At 49.9% G+C, this 13,862-nt stretch overlaps 1 protein-coding gene across 2 annotated transcripts; it reads right to left on the bottom strand.

Moving 5' to 3' along the window:
• Positions 1–527: 527 nt before the first annotated feature.
• Positions 528–7,711, bottom strand: ADPRH (ADP-ribosylarginine hydrolase). Of its 2 annotated transcripts, none has more exons than XM_050333166.1 (4): positions 7,582–7,711; positions 5,967–6,313; positions 1,683–2,043; positions 528–997 (listed from the first exon to the last, which is right to left on the bottom strand). In XM_050333166.1, the coding sequence occupies exons 1-4, from the start codon at positions 7,647–7,649 to the stop codon at positions 610–612; spliced, it is 1,164 nt and encodes a 387-aa protein (XP_050189123.1). In that variant the 5' UTR covers positions 7,650–7,711; the 3' UTR covers positions 528–609. The 2 variants fall into 2 exon arrangements, with proteins under 2 accessions (XP_050189123.1, XP_050189122.1); XM_050333165.1 differs by lacking the exon at positions 7,582–7,711 and adding an exon at positions 7,399–7,540.
• Positions 7,712–13,862: the final 6,151 nt, after the last annotated feature.

Raw genomic sequence — 13,862 nt, forward strand, 5'->3', positions numbered from 1 at the left:
TAATATGAGAAAACTCTTTGTTATCCTCTATTCTCCCTGCAGTAGGTTGGTTGCCTTGGGCTGCATCTGCTCTAGTCTCTATGCTAAGCAGCAGAGGTTTTAGCTCCACAGATGCTCAGTGCTGCAGCAGTGTGTCCCTGTATCAGGTGGCAAGCTTGGGCCAGAGCTTTGCCAGGAGGCATCTCTGCCAGCCCACTGTAGCCTCTCTGTGGTCGGGTGTGCATCCCTGATCCCCTGGCATGCTCCTATGGGCAGGACCCTGGTTTGGGGCAGCCTGAGTGAGTTTTGCTGCCTGTCCCGCTGCTGCAGCAGGACCAGTAGTGCTGCAGTGGGTGCTCCTGCTCCCCCTGAGGACCATGCAATGCGCAGCCGCCCTGCAGTGGAGGAGGGATGTGTCAGGGCTTGGCTGCTCAAGGGACCGCTGTGTGCTTGCATCAAACCACCTTGTGACTGCTTTCCCCCACTCACCAGCCCCAACAGAGAGCCCACATGGCCTCCCCACTGAAGCCAACACACACACGCAGAGAAAAGGCTCACAAGCTTTAATCCAGTGGGTCTGCAGAGCGAGCCAGGGTGGCAGGGGGTAAGTGTGCCCGTGCCCCCCCCTGCCTAGACGAGCTGGTACAAGCCCTCGGCTACCTTCTCTAGGCGGTCCTTGTACTCCAGGTGGGCGTAGAGGGGGAGGGGAACCCCCTCGAAGCCGTGTATGACCCCCCACCATCCAGCCGCGATGACAGCAGTGGAGTCGCTGTCACCCCCGTGGAAGAAGGCGCGGTGAGCCAGCTCAGTCCAGGAGTCCCCCGCGCCCAGCAGCGCGTCGTAAGCGATCATGGGGGCGTCGTGCCCGCTGCTGCCCGCCCAGCCGTCGTAGCTCAGGGACGAGTAGAAGTCGTCCCTCTCTTCCACGCCGTACTTGATGGGGAAGGTGGGCATCGAGACCCCGTCTGATATGCCCCTCTCCACCAGGTATCTTTTCCATTGGTCTTCAAAGTAGTACCTGTAAAACAGGAGACAGGATGGAGTGGCTGTAAGAGCTGTCCCAGGGCAGGAGCACATACCTGAGCTCTGTGCGGGCCAAGAGCCCGCCAAGAGCCCGGCAACAACGGCTCAGCAAAATGGTAGGTGTCACCCCCTTGTCAGACTAGGGACATGATTTACAGTAAGAGGCACAAGGACGTGTTTCAGTGAGTTAGATTTCCCCTCCCTCCAGCCACATGGGAGAAGGCAGCTTGGCACCTGCTGCTGTCGTGCTGCACAGGATTCAAAGGCTCAGAGTGAGAGCTGAGTCATCCTCCCAAATTCAGAGTAACTCTACCTCTGTGCCCCTATGGATCTGCAGCCACATTTGATTATAACTTTCAAACTGAGCTCAGCCCTAAGCATGATGCTGTTCCCTAGGCCCTCCTGCTTCACCTCTTTCATTAGATCACTTGCTTGAGATGACAAATCTACCTACCTCATACCAGATCCAAAAAAAGTCACAACTACATGACTCAAACACAATCTGCCTTTTTCTTTTTTTCCCCCCAAGTTAGAGATAACTCTGAACTGATTTGATCCCACGGCAGGCATGTGCTGCTCTAGGAGTTTACCATAACAATTACTGACACTTCAGGATAAACAGAGCTCGCCCTGCCGCGCAGGGGCTTTAGGGAAAGGCGGTTGCTGGGAGCGTGGCTCACCAGTGCTCCATGTTCTCCTTCACGAAGAAGCCGCTCTCCTGCACGTAGGCTTTTGCCTGCGGCAGCACGTCCAGCAGCCCCTTGCCCCAGGCCTGGAGGGGCACGCTGTTCACTGCGTAGGCCGTGAAGAGAGCCGAGGCCAGGGCCCCCAGGTAGCCCGTGGGGTGGTGGTGGGTCATGCGGCCGCTCTCGATGCTGACTTGCAGCAGGGTGTCCAGCTGCTCGGGGCGGTAGAAGCGCAGCCCGATGCACATGGCACGCATGGCACCCCCGCAGCCTCCCGCCCGCAGGTTGAACGGGATCCTCCAGCCGTTTGGCTGCTCCGGGTGCAGCTTCATTGTGCTTTCCATAGACGTGACACCTGGACAGGAGCGGCACAGCCCAGGAAAAACAAAAGGAAAGATGCATCAGTAGGACATAGGATCACACAGCTTGGGAACTAGGGGAAGACAGGAAAGGTAGTGGGGAAGGAAGCATTACTCTGCATAAGGGATTCGAGATTCCTTTTAAAAATATCAGTTGTCTGCACACGTAGGTATCCTGCCTTAAACTGCTAGAGCATATTGTATCCTCCCAAACAGACATGATAATTACTGCTTGTGAAGATAATTTAAAAGTCCAGGAGGTAAGAAGCACTCCACTGATGATTTACTGGCATTGTTTATGTTTACATTTCATGTTATTTAATAACTTATCTATAAAATATATACACTAATAGATTAGATATGTACACATCTCTCTCTATCACCCCTTCCCCCCCTCCCCAAAAGGGTCTGTAGGATCCCTAACACAAGGTAAGTCTGAGTAACTCCACTTTTTCAGTTGTTTAACCTCTTTAAAAGACCTTTTAAAGGAGGAAGACTCCACAAGCTCCTCAGGAATCTCTCCCATTGCCTCACTGATAAGAAACATTTTCCAGCTCTCCCTTGCCAAAGTTTAGGTTTGTCAGAAAGCCTTGAATGTAGCACCTCCCTCACCTCACCATGGTCTCTTCCATAAGCTGAAGAACAACTGCACTAGGTGAGGCCAAGGGTTTGTCCAGCCCCCTAGCTCGTCTCCAAACACTATCCACTAACAGATAACTGTGGAAAAGCTATAAAAAATGAGGCAAGTACAGTGTTTCCCAAAAACCCACTTGGCTTTCAGCAGGCACAGAAGCATAGCCTGCTTGAGTCAGAAGATAAATCCAAAGTGAACACACATTCAGTAAGCCTCAGTAGACTGAGCCACCATAACCAGTCTCCTGCGCTTGAGCCCATGCAAGCCTTCAGACTCCTTTAACATCCCAGGGTAACCAGACCCACAGTTTTGCTCTGGAAGGTGTTTCCTTTAGTTTTAAACCACCATTAGGCAATTTCCTTAAATTCCCCTCTAACCCTTAAAAGAAGTATCGACTTTTCATGTTCTTGCTGGAACTTCGAGAAAAACCTTTCTTCAGGACATGTTTGGGCAGGTTGAGACCACACACCTCAGTCCTTGATAAAAAGTGAGACTGTTCTTGCATTAACTGTAGTTAAAATGAGGAAGATGACAAGGTTTTAAGGCTAAAGAAAGACTGGTTCTTTTCCATTACAATTTGCTTGCAGCTTTAAGCCTGTGCATATCATTTTAGGAGATGACTACTGATTACTTGCAAGTGGAAAAATTGTGTAAAACAAACCAACATATGACAGCTAAGACTCTTGAGGATTTATGAAGTATTACAAGTATTATCCTCATGCTTTTAAACAGTTAAAATATTAAAACATTTGAAAGCCGATTTAGGAAGACTAAGCTGAAATCACGTCAGTTCTCTTTTTAAAAACAAGTTTTTTAAAAAAATGCTGTAGGAGTTTTTGAATCAGGAAATTGTTTTAGAAATCCACCAAATCCTGTTTAGGAATCCTTTGTACTAACAATAGGAAACTAAAAGTAACCTGAGGGGGATTCTGGTCTAAAGAAAGGAGAAATACAAGTAAAAAGCAGTGTGTGAAGAAAGGCAACCTGAAAAAGTTTCAAGAACAACTTGAAACACTATTTCTGGAATAGGCTTCCAGTCCACTTATCTAGACTCTTCATGAGCACAGACAGTAACAGTTGTTTGAGATATATCAATACACATAAAAAAAGGTGAGTTGAAACAACCACATAGTGGTAAATAATTCCACAGGGAGAGGACTTGGACTGAAAGAGTTTTGAAGCAGAAGGCTTCCTGGAGAGGCAGATGTAGTTTGTACCTCTAAAAAAGAAGTACCTCCATGCCTGTGTTGCTCAATTCATTGGCTTTGTAATCTGCAAGGAACAATGAATTTGGGGTTGTGGCGCATCACATATAGCAATGATGGGCTATTGTAGGGATTAACCTGTCGCTGAACTAAAATAGTGAGTTCACTCCTGGGGCTGCATCCCTGAGGGACCCTGCTGTGGCTGCCCGATGACTCATAACATTGTGGGAATCCCTTTGTTGCTGCAGGTTTGGGTTTTCAGGTCTGGACTCCCTCATGTGGGCGATCAGTGTGACTTTCCCCTACTGTTTTAGGGAACTCTCTTCTCTGTTTGGTGAAAGTTCCAACAGCAACTTTCCATGCTCAGCCTTCAGGGCTACAATTCCCCAGTGAGTACTTACTTAGGCCAGAGCAGCACCAGCATGGTTTATGTTCTCAGTTAAAATCCATTTATTCTGAACTGCCAAAACAAGTTACTGGCATGAAACTTCTATCATTAGGACCTATCAATATGGCATGGAGACTCCAGACTGCAGACAGCTTTTGAGATATGGATTAGGTATTCCCTTTGATAGCACATCAGTGGGCATTAAACTGCTAAGGGTCAGGATTTAAGCTCTCAGAACTGAGTGCCTTTCCTTTGGCTGCATCAGGAACCATCCAGGAGGCTGTTGCAAAAACATTCCCAACAGACTTCCATTTTTTCCACATTTCTTTCCCCACTTCCCCAAAAATTTTACGATTTTCAAGTGTCCTTGGACCCACTAAAGAATGTGCATTTCTTTCTTTAGCTAGATAACCTGACCTTTCCTTATCACTCCACTTCATACCAAATTAGCTTTCAAATTCTTCACTTCCAAATGGGAGCTGCTTTTGGGCATATTGCAGTTCAGTTACTCCCAGAAGGACTGCAGCAGGTGTGCTGTTATCCTTAGCTATTAATTACTAACATTTAAATTTTAGGTCCTTTTCATTTCAGGGTTTAGTCACCAAGCTTAAATAGTGAAGATACCTTCCAGGTGCTGTCTCACTCCCTGCTGTGGTTAGTCCACCCTGGCAGACCCCACCAGCTGGGGAAACTAAATGATGCTCCTTTGCCAAAAGAGCAGTGAATCCCTTGGAAGTTTAACCTGTCAACTCCTGCTATCCTGACAAGCATCATTACTCCTTCCTAAACATTTTATTAATTAGGCCAACATCTGGAACTACCTATGTTAAAGAAGACTGATAATTTAATTCTTTACCCATGGGTAGGAGGTCGCTGTGGAAAGGTAAGCAGAATAAATTCCTGCTCAAGTCTCCAACCTAGTTTATTTTGGAATACGGCAATGCAGGATTTGGCCTTTCCCACGTTTAATGTCACGAAAGAACATTCTTCACATATTCTGGCCACTCCAAATAAGCATGTCCAGGCATACATACAATTCCGATGTATAAACTTTGCCTAGGATTGCTGAATTTGAGTGTTTCCTGGATACTTCATGCTTCCTGCACTAGTCAGATTAGAGGTCCAGCCTCAGCAGCTCCAATTTAATTCAAGCATCCAGAACAGGCTGGGCCATGGGCACAGTGACAGATAGGATCCTCAGGGAAGAGCTGGGTCAGCAGGTCTGGGTGAATTAGGAACTTTAGGGATACGTTGTACACGGCATGGCTACTGCAGCCTGTGAATGTGCCCTTCCTGAATACTGCCAGGCCCACTGCCTGTGACACAGACTCAGCAGCACTGTGTCTGTGCAGAGAAAAGATGGAAATACAGGGTTCAGGGAAGAAGACTGTGGCCTGACTGTCCCATTGCAGAAAGTAGATGTGCCGAGCAAGCCACAAGCAGACTTTGGGCAAAACAGTATCTTTTCCACCTACTTCAGGAGAAGCCTAAGCCACTCCAGATTGCCTTATTCTGTCCTCTTTAGCTCATCCTGAAATGGGTACTGAGCATAGAATACTTTTGCCTTTAGGTGAAAGACAGTTAACGCTACGAACAGCCAAAAGCAGAGCCAGGGCCAGCCTCGGCTCCAAGATGCGGGAGAGACATCAGCGAGAGCACAGCCCTGCCCAGACAGTGTGATGGAAGGGTTACCTGGAGCTCTGCCCTCCATGTCATTCATGCACTCCTTGTAGTTCTTTGCAAGCAGAGAGTAGAGACGCCGTAACGTGGGCTTTCTTCCGGCAGCTACGAGGGCTTCGGCCGTGGCCAAGTGCATCACTGTGTCATCGCTGACTCTCCAACCGTCGATGCTCACGTTGCCGAGTCCCCCCATCTCTGCCAGCTCCCTGTGGATGGCTGGGCCACTCTGCTCGAACTCCCACTTCCCATTGTAATAGCCCAGCGTGTCAGCAACTCCGCTCAGCACCATCGATGCCACATAGTTTTCCAGCTTCTTCGGACACGTTTTTTGACCCCGGACTGATTCAAAGTAGAAAACTCTAGGGAAGGGGGCGGGGGGGAAGAGAGGGACATTGAAAATAAAGTCTTTCCCACTTCAGTAAGGGCCTGTACTGCTTAGCTCCAGCAGGCTGGATACCCTGCCTAGCACCCACGTCTCACTCAGAGGATCTCTTTCTTCACAGCACATTGCTTCCCTGTGCACCCACCGTGGGGAAGTGCTCCCAGACAGCCCAGCCCTGGGTCAGGGGCAGCCAGACATGTCCCGCCCCAGACAATGCCAAGTGTCGTTCCTCGCTGAAAGGTCAACACCCAAGGGCAGGACTTCAGAAGTATGTGCAGGTTATGTGACCGCAATCATGTTCCCCACCTTTTTAAGGGCAGCCAGCTCAGAACTGCACCCAGTGACTTTTGTACTCTGGGGTAAGGCAAGGCTGTTCCTCAGGACAAAAGCAAGGGGTATGGGTTAAGTATGGAAGTAAGGTGAGGATGACTGTGGAGAGAGGCTGATTCTCAGGGGTACAAAAGTAAGGGATGTATGGATAAGTATGGGGTGAGACTGACCCTCAGGGATAGAAAAGCAAAGGGTGTGGGATAAGTATGGAAGTAAGGAGGGGCTGACCCTCAGGGGTACATAAGCAAGGGATGTATGGGGCAAGTATGGAAGTAACGTGAGGATGACAGTTGGGGGTACAAAACCAAGGGACTTATGGTATAAGTACGGAAGGAGAGGCTGACCCTCAGGGGTACAAAAGTAAGGGATGTAAGGGTAAGTATGGGGTGAGACTGACCCCAGGGGATACAAAAGCAAGGGGTATGGGGTAAGTATGGAAGTAAGGCAAGGCTGACCCCCAGGGTACAAAAGCAGGGGAGGTATGGGGTAAGTACGGGGTAAGGCGATGCTGAGCTCCTCGGCTTCGGCAGGGCCGGGCCATGGCGGTAACGCGCGGCCCTGTTGCTCCGGCCCACAACAGCCGGGTGCTCGCACAGGCAGAGCTCCCACCCCACTCCCCAGGCTCGGGGTTTGCTTCCCGCCCTCACTCGGGACAAGCGCAGGCGGGGCAGGGCGGCGGGGCCAGCCGAGCCGTGCACCCGCGACCACTGTCCGGCCCCAGCGGGTACTTACACAGCGAGCCCTGCCACCGCCCCCAGCCCAGCGAGCACCGCCAGCGCGGCCAGCACGTACCGCCGGGGGCTGTGCCGGCCCGGCAGCCACGGCCGGCCCGGAGACATCGGGCACGGCGCGGCCTCGGCGGCCCCGCGCGGCCTGGGACGCGTCTCCCGCTCCGCCCCGTCCCTGACAACCCACCCGGCCGCCGCGGGCCCCGCTCGGCGCAGGCGGGGGCTCGGCCCGGGCCGCGCTGTGTCCGCTTTCATTTTCCGGAGCGCCCTCGGGAGCGGCAGCCGCGGCTCTCGGAATCGAAAGCGGGCACGTGGGAGATGAAGTCACTGCGTGGAATGGGACTGATTAATGGAAAAAAATTAAAATGGGGTAAAAATGAAAGGCGCGCTCAGCATCTCCCCTGCTCGCTGGTTGCATGAGCGGCTCCCTCCCTCTCTCCCTCCTCCTGGCTGAGCCCCTCCGGGGTGGTGGGAGCAGAGTCCCGCTCAGTGCCTGCGCTGGGGACAAGACCTTTCCCCGGCCTTGGTTTGTTTCCCCTCCTTTTAGCAGCCTGAGCAGAACCTCCAGCCTTTACCTTTGCTCATGTGCCTCTCTGCCCCCTCAGAGGATCATCAGTGTTGGAAGAGACCCTCAAGATCATCCAGTCCAACCATCCGCCCAGCATCATTACTGTAACCCCTAACCACTAAACCATGCACCCAACACCAGATCCAGACATCTCCTGAACATCTCCAGGGATGGTGACTCCCACAACCTCCCTGGGCAACCTATTCCAATGCCTAACCACCCAAACAGTCAAAAATTTTTTTTTCTAATATCTAATCTGAATCTCCCCTGTCTCAGTTCAAGGCTGTTTCCTCTAGTCCTCTCACTGTAGGTAGAAGAGACTAGCCCCCACCTCACTACAACCTCCTTTCAGATAGTTGTAGAGAGCCTTTCAGGTAGTTGTAGAGAGCGATGAAGTCTCAAGCCTCCTCTAGACCATCTCCTTCAGTGAGACAAACTCCTTTGGTGTTTGAGGCCAGCACTCTTCCCACAGCCCCAGTGAGGCCCAGCTCAACTCTCTGGTGACCCCAACCTCTCCCACACCAGGTCTGGTCTTTGCTGTGTCCCGTGGTGCTGCTTTATGTAGGGTCCTGAGGTGCCTGGTGATCCCATCGCCTTGTTTTATCCTTTGTTTTTAGTGATGGTATTGGCCAGTTGGCTGAGGGAATCTAGTCAGTGGATGAGGAAGAGACAGGAGCACAAATCAGGACCAAGAAATAGGACAGAGCATAGCTAAGCTTGCACTTTGTGGAGGACCAATTTTTTTACCAACTGGCAGTCACTTGACGTTCTGCTCGCCAGTTCTTCAGAGCCCTGGTTCACCCCTGAAGGTACCAGCACCTCTTACATGAAGGGAAAAAAAAAAAAATCCCCCCTGGATGCCTATGAGAGAAAGCCATGGTATTTTTTGAGCTGCACCCCTGGGGGATTTCAAGGCAATCACAACTGTAGCTCTGGGTCAGAGCAGAGTCCCTGGGGAATTTGGGGGCAAGTGAGAGTGGAGGGCTGGAGTAGGGGTCCTGGGAATTCAGGTAGCTGAGAGCACGGTACTGTGCAGGAGTAGTTTGGTATGCCATGCCCATTCATATCGGCAGCCTCTGAAGCCTGCTGCAAATGTAGAGTTTAAGAAGCATCTGGTAAAGAAAATAGTAACAGAAAAGGAAGTGGGAAAAGAAGCTGACAGTGTTTCAACACTGCCAGCAGTGCCTGCTGACCTTTTGTGTTTCTCTGCTTCATTTTTTTTTCTCTAGAACAGCTCTGAATTTACTTAGGTTGGTGCAATGCTTAAAGGCAAAGTGGGGTTTTTGTCTCCTAAGGTTTGGGCCTCTGAGAAGGAAACTTTTGTCTTGCAGTCTGTGAGTAATGGGTTTTGCTCCAGCCTGAAGGGCAGAGGAGCAGAGAGGAAAGTTGCAGGGTTTCTCAAAAGGAGAGAAAGATGGGAGAACACCTCTATGTCAGCAAAAAAAATGCCTTTGGCACTGGGATGTTTGGATTTCATCGTTGCTTCCCATTTCCTGAACTCTTTCAGCTTCCTCAAAAATGAAACCAAGGTGCACAGTGCAGTTTAGTCACATCTGAGATATATCACAGAAAAATGTTGAGGGCTCCTCACCGACATTCAGTGGAGGATGAGCCAGCAGCAGGAACCAGCAGCAGGAGCCTGCAAAGCATGGGTGGGGAGAGCAGCAGTCTTCAGGCTTTGGGATCTTTGATCCCAAAGGGATCTCCTTGTGTAAGCCCTATGGGATGCCCACAAGTGGACAAGGAGAGCATTCTCCATCAGGGAGCACCTCCAACTCCAAGATGTTGCAGGGGAGCATTGTCCTGGCTGAGCCCATGGCAAGGGGAGGTGGGCATGACTGCTCCCCGTTTGCAATAATGGCCTTCCGGTGCTGAGCTATGCAAAGAGTTGAAGGCTCACCATGTTGCACCATTCTGGGGGTTTTGTTGTATTTTTTTTAATGAAAATTTAGGCTGCATTGGACCAGTGGCCAGGATATGCCTTCTGGAAAGTACCACCTTGGAGCAGCTTGCTGGCATGCCCCTGCCTTGTGTTGGACCCTGTGGTTAGCATTTGCTTAGACTCAGAATTTTCCTTTATATTCATCTGGAAAAAAAAGGGTAATTCTTTCTGACTAAAAAAATTTAACTTTCTAGATAAGTCCAGGGTTAAGGGTTCCTATTCAGGGGGGCTGTGAAGTGCAGCACTGCAGCACTGAAGCTGCATAGTGGTTTAGACCCTGTGGGACATTTCCTCAGAACTACATGAGACCTTCAGGCCAGGTGTTGAACACTAAAAACGCATGGTGCACTTCTCAAACAGATCCTACAGCTGTCCCCAAAACAGGACTGTAAAGGAACATCTGGAATTCTCATTTATCACCTTTCCTATTCATCTTCTTTTTGCCCCCACAAGGTTCAAAGGTACCTTTCCACAGGACCTTCTGGGTCTCTAAAACATGTTCATCCTGCACCAGTGCCAAACTCTTAACAGTCTCTCATTCTTTTAACAGTCCATTTTTCTTTGTAATGAGAGCAGGAATTTTTTTATTTGAGTGGGGAATATTTCTGGGCTTACCCCAATTCTCAGTCCCCAGGTGCATGTCTGTCTTTGTCACTGGCCAGTGACAAAGATAACAATCTACTGTAACAGGGGCATTCAAAGCAGGGGCAGCAAACACCACGTGAGGTCTGCTTGGGACCAGCAGCTCGGTGAGGCAGCGGTGCATGACCCTGGTGCATGTGTGAGGGAAGCACTCGCTGTTTCAGGATGCTCAGGGCTGCTGTGCTCACTCTGGCTGGATGTTTGCAGCAGGGAACGGGCACCCAGCAGCAGCAGGTGCTTCTGGCCCTGCGCTTCCTTCACCCAAGGACAGGGCCTTGCTTTCTCCAGCTAACCCGGGTAGGGTGACCCTCACTTCTTGCCTGACATCCGGTGGTAATGGCATCCCTCCGTGCTGTCCAGAGTAGCATGGGTGGTGAGAGCTTTGGCTGCAAGTACAGCCTGAGCCTGAGCAAAACCAGTTGCAGAGGCTTTTGCCTAGACATGGGAACCTGTGTGGAATAGTGGGAGAGGAATTGAAAGGCTCGGCTGAAGCAGGTTCTGGACATGGCAGCAGAAGAGGTGCCTCTGGGCAAGCAACTTGGTTTGAGGGAGTACTGGACTTTGGTCTCTTATTGGAGAAAGCAGATTTCATTGAAGAAACAGCCACCTCTTTCTTTCCAGGCTTGTCTTCTTCCACAAACTGTCTGAGAGCAGGCCTGACTCATTGCCTAGGGCAAAAGGGAAATGGTGGAAAATCAGTGTGATCTGTTCATTGTGGCACCTACCATTGTCCTCAGGATGCTTCCAGAAACCATCTTTAACACAGACTTAAAAATAAAATTTAAAAAAGTACAACAGAGTCTAGCTTTTTCAAATAACCATAAATCTGCAAGGCAGAAGATAAGCAGGGTAATTGCTTTACCACATATAGAGGCACTACAATGCCATATTGGGACAACCAGAAAGGTCAGGGACACAGGAAACATCTGTGGTGAGCTGAGGGCTGTGATCACTTCTGCCTTGTCCTCATCTAACAAATGGAACTGCAAACTCATCCTTACTGCCCCTTTGTCAGGTTTATAACTGACATGTTGGCCAATGAGAGTGTGTGGATCCAGAGGCCTCCCTAGTAGTCTCGAAGTCCTGCTTCTGAGCCTGGGGCCATCAGAGAAGCAACCCTGGATGATTCCTGTGGAGCTGGGATTTGGCTGAAGTGGTGGATCTGAGGCTCCAGGCCTGACAGGCTGGTTGCTCCTTGATGTAAATCCAGTGACATTTTCGTTTTGGGTTGTATGCCAGTGCTGGCACTGTGCTCTCCACCTGCATGGTAGCAGTGTCTGAGGGTCTGTGTTGTTGTCCCTTCTGCTGCTTTGTCTCCATGTGCTGCTGGCAGTTGTGTCCATATCCTTTCTGAGAGTATTGGGACTGGGGGAGTCCATCGGAGGGGTGTTGTGCCTGTAAGTAGAGGGGTCCATCAAGCCTGCCTTACACTCAGTCTCAATTCACCATACAGCACCAGCAAACTAAACTTGGAGGTTCTCAGCAATGAAAGTAAGCCCTAGTGGGATGTGTTGGGTTAAATGTGGCCATCTGCTTAACAATGGGAGGGAAGAAGGTTGCGTCACAATATAGGTTTTGAAACAGTGATGCTCTTCCTGCATTGTGCAAGCAGCCATGCTTGATGTGTTGGATGTACTTTCTGCTTTCAGAGCAGGTTTCTCCTTTCTGTGGGAAAAGACACATTCTGAGGAACAAAGTTGCAGTCTGCAGTGTAGAAAAGATGTGTCAGGTGCGAGGAGTATGAGGAATAGAGCCACAGGAGAGGGAGTTTGGCCTTCTGGGGCAGAAAGCACGTTGAGTCTTGCAAGCCCAGCCATAGCTTTGCTGAGGTTCTGGTCTTACAATAGCAGCAGATGTGGCCAAGCATGTATGGTTCACACAGGCAGCGTGTGCTTCTACATAACAGCCAAGGAAAATCAACCACTGTACTCCTCCAAAAAGTGCTGCTCCTCCTCTTTCCCTCCAGCTTTCCCCCTCCCAGCTTCATGCATCCACCTCCTGCTATGAGGATCTGCAGTGTAAAGCTCACTTGACCCTCAATCCTGCCAAACTAGAGTTAGGCGAAGAGCTAGGCTTGAGGGGGGAAGAGCTGGAGGTACTAGCTGAGGTCTGGGAAAGCAGGCAGATGGGAATGGTGCTCACACATTCATGCTGGCTTATCAGGGAGGGCTTATAGTACCAGGACCAGCCAGGCTGAAGGATGACTTTCCTCAGCTTGAATGACTTAAACTGAGACTAGGCAAAGTCATAGATATGATAGGTTAGGAAAAGCCCTGTGGTGGCTTCAAGTTACTTAACTGGGTGGTTATTTTCCACCACAGGGATTTCTTTGATGCTGGGTTGCAACCAAAGCCTTCTCTCCTGTCTTTCTCTTCTGGCTATTTCTTCTCCAGCTCTCTCTAAAACACTGTTGTTCCTGGGAATGACCCCTTCTTTTGACCATATACCAAAAAAACAAAGGGGCATGAGAATTCGTGGGAAAGGGCTTTGGGACAGCAAAACATGACATTTGAAAAGTTACTTCTGCATTTGATTCTTCATGAATTGGATTTCAGAGAATTGGGAAGTGCTGATTTGTGACGGAAGAGGAACATATGAACAAGACCACTGAACACTCTGTTTTATCCATTGGCCTGACAAGGCTTAAAAATATCTGCCTATGCTTCCTTTCTCTGTTTACGTACTTTGTATGATGCCATTCAGTGGTGACATTGCCTTGATGCACAAAAAAGTGCTCCTGGAAGGAGGAGCAAGGCCATCAACAACTGGCATTCCCTCTTCCAGCTTTGCCCTCACCCTGTGCCTAAATTCGCAGGGCAATGAAGGCCTCAGAGGAGGACACCAAAGACCTTGCTGTGCTATGGCTAGTCCCCTGGTGTGTTCCCAGCATGACCCTGGTCTGGCAGAAAGGACAGGCAAGCTCTTGGCAGCAATGACTAGGCAAAGGAAGCTGCTGACTGTGAAACTGCTTGCTCTTAAAACTGAAGTAGTATTTGAGGTCTGGGAGGAGATGGTCTGTCAGTGATCTGCCAGGTATGTGACTGCACAAAGCTGCAAGACACTGCAAAAGGATCTGGTTTGGGGGAAAAATCAAACATTTTTGATTAGTGTCAGACCACACATTATCAAAAGGAAATAACTCCAGGAGACAGAGAGAAGTGTGGGAATAAGGATGCTGCCCCTCTCATAGTTCCAGTACTGCTGTGATCCATACCTCTCCAATGACAGTGGCTCTGCACTGCCTCTGAGCAGTCACTTCTGCTTGAAGCAGAGGAGAAAATCATCCTGTGATTTCATCCTGTATGAAAGCACCTAT

This window comes from Myiozetetes cayanensis, unplaced genomic scaffold (assembly GCF_022539395.1).
Source record: "Myiozetetes cayanensis isolate MyiCay16 unplaced genomic scaffold, myiCay2020 scf5-8, whole genome shotgun sequence".
In the NCBI taxonomy this organism is placed as follows: domain Eukaryota; kingdom Metazoa; phylum Chordata; class Aves; order Passeriformes; family Tyrannidae; genus Myiozetetes; species Myiozetetes cayanensis.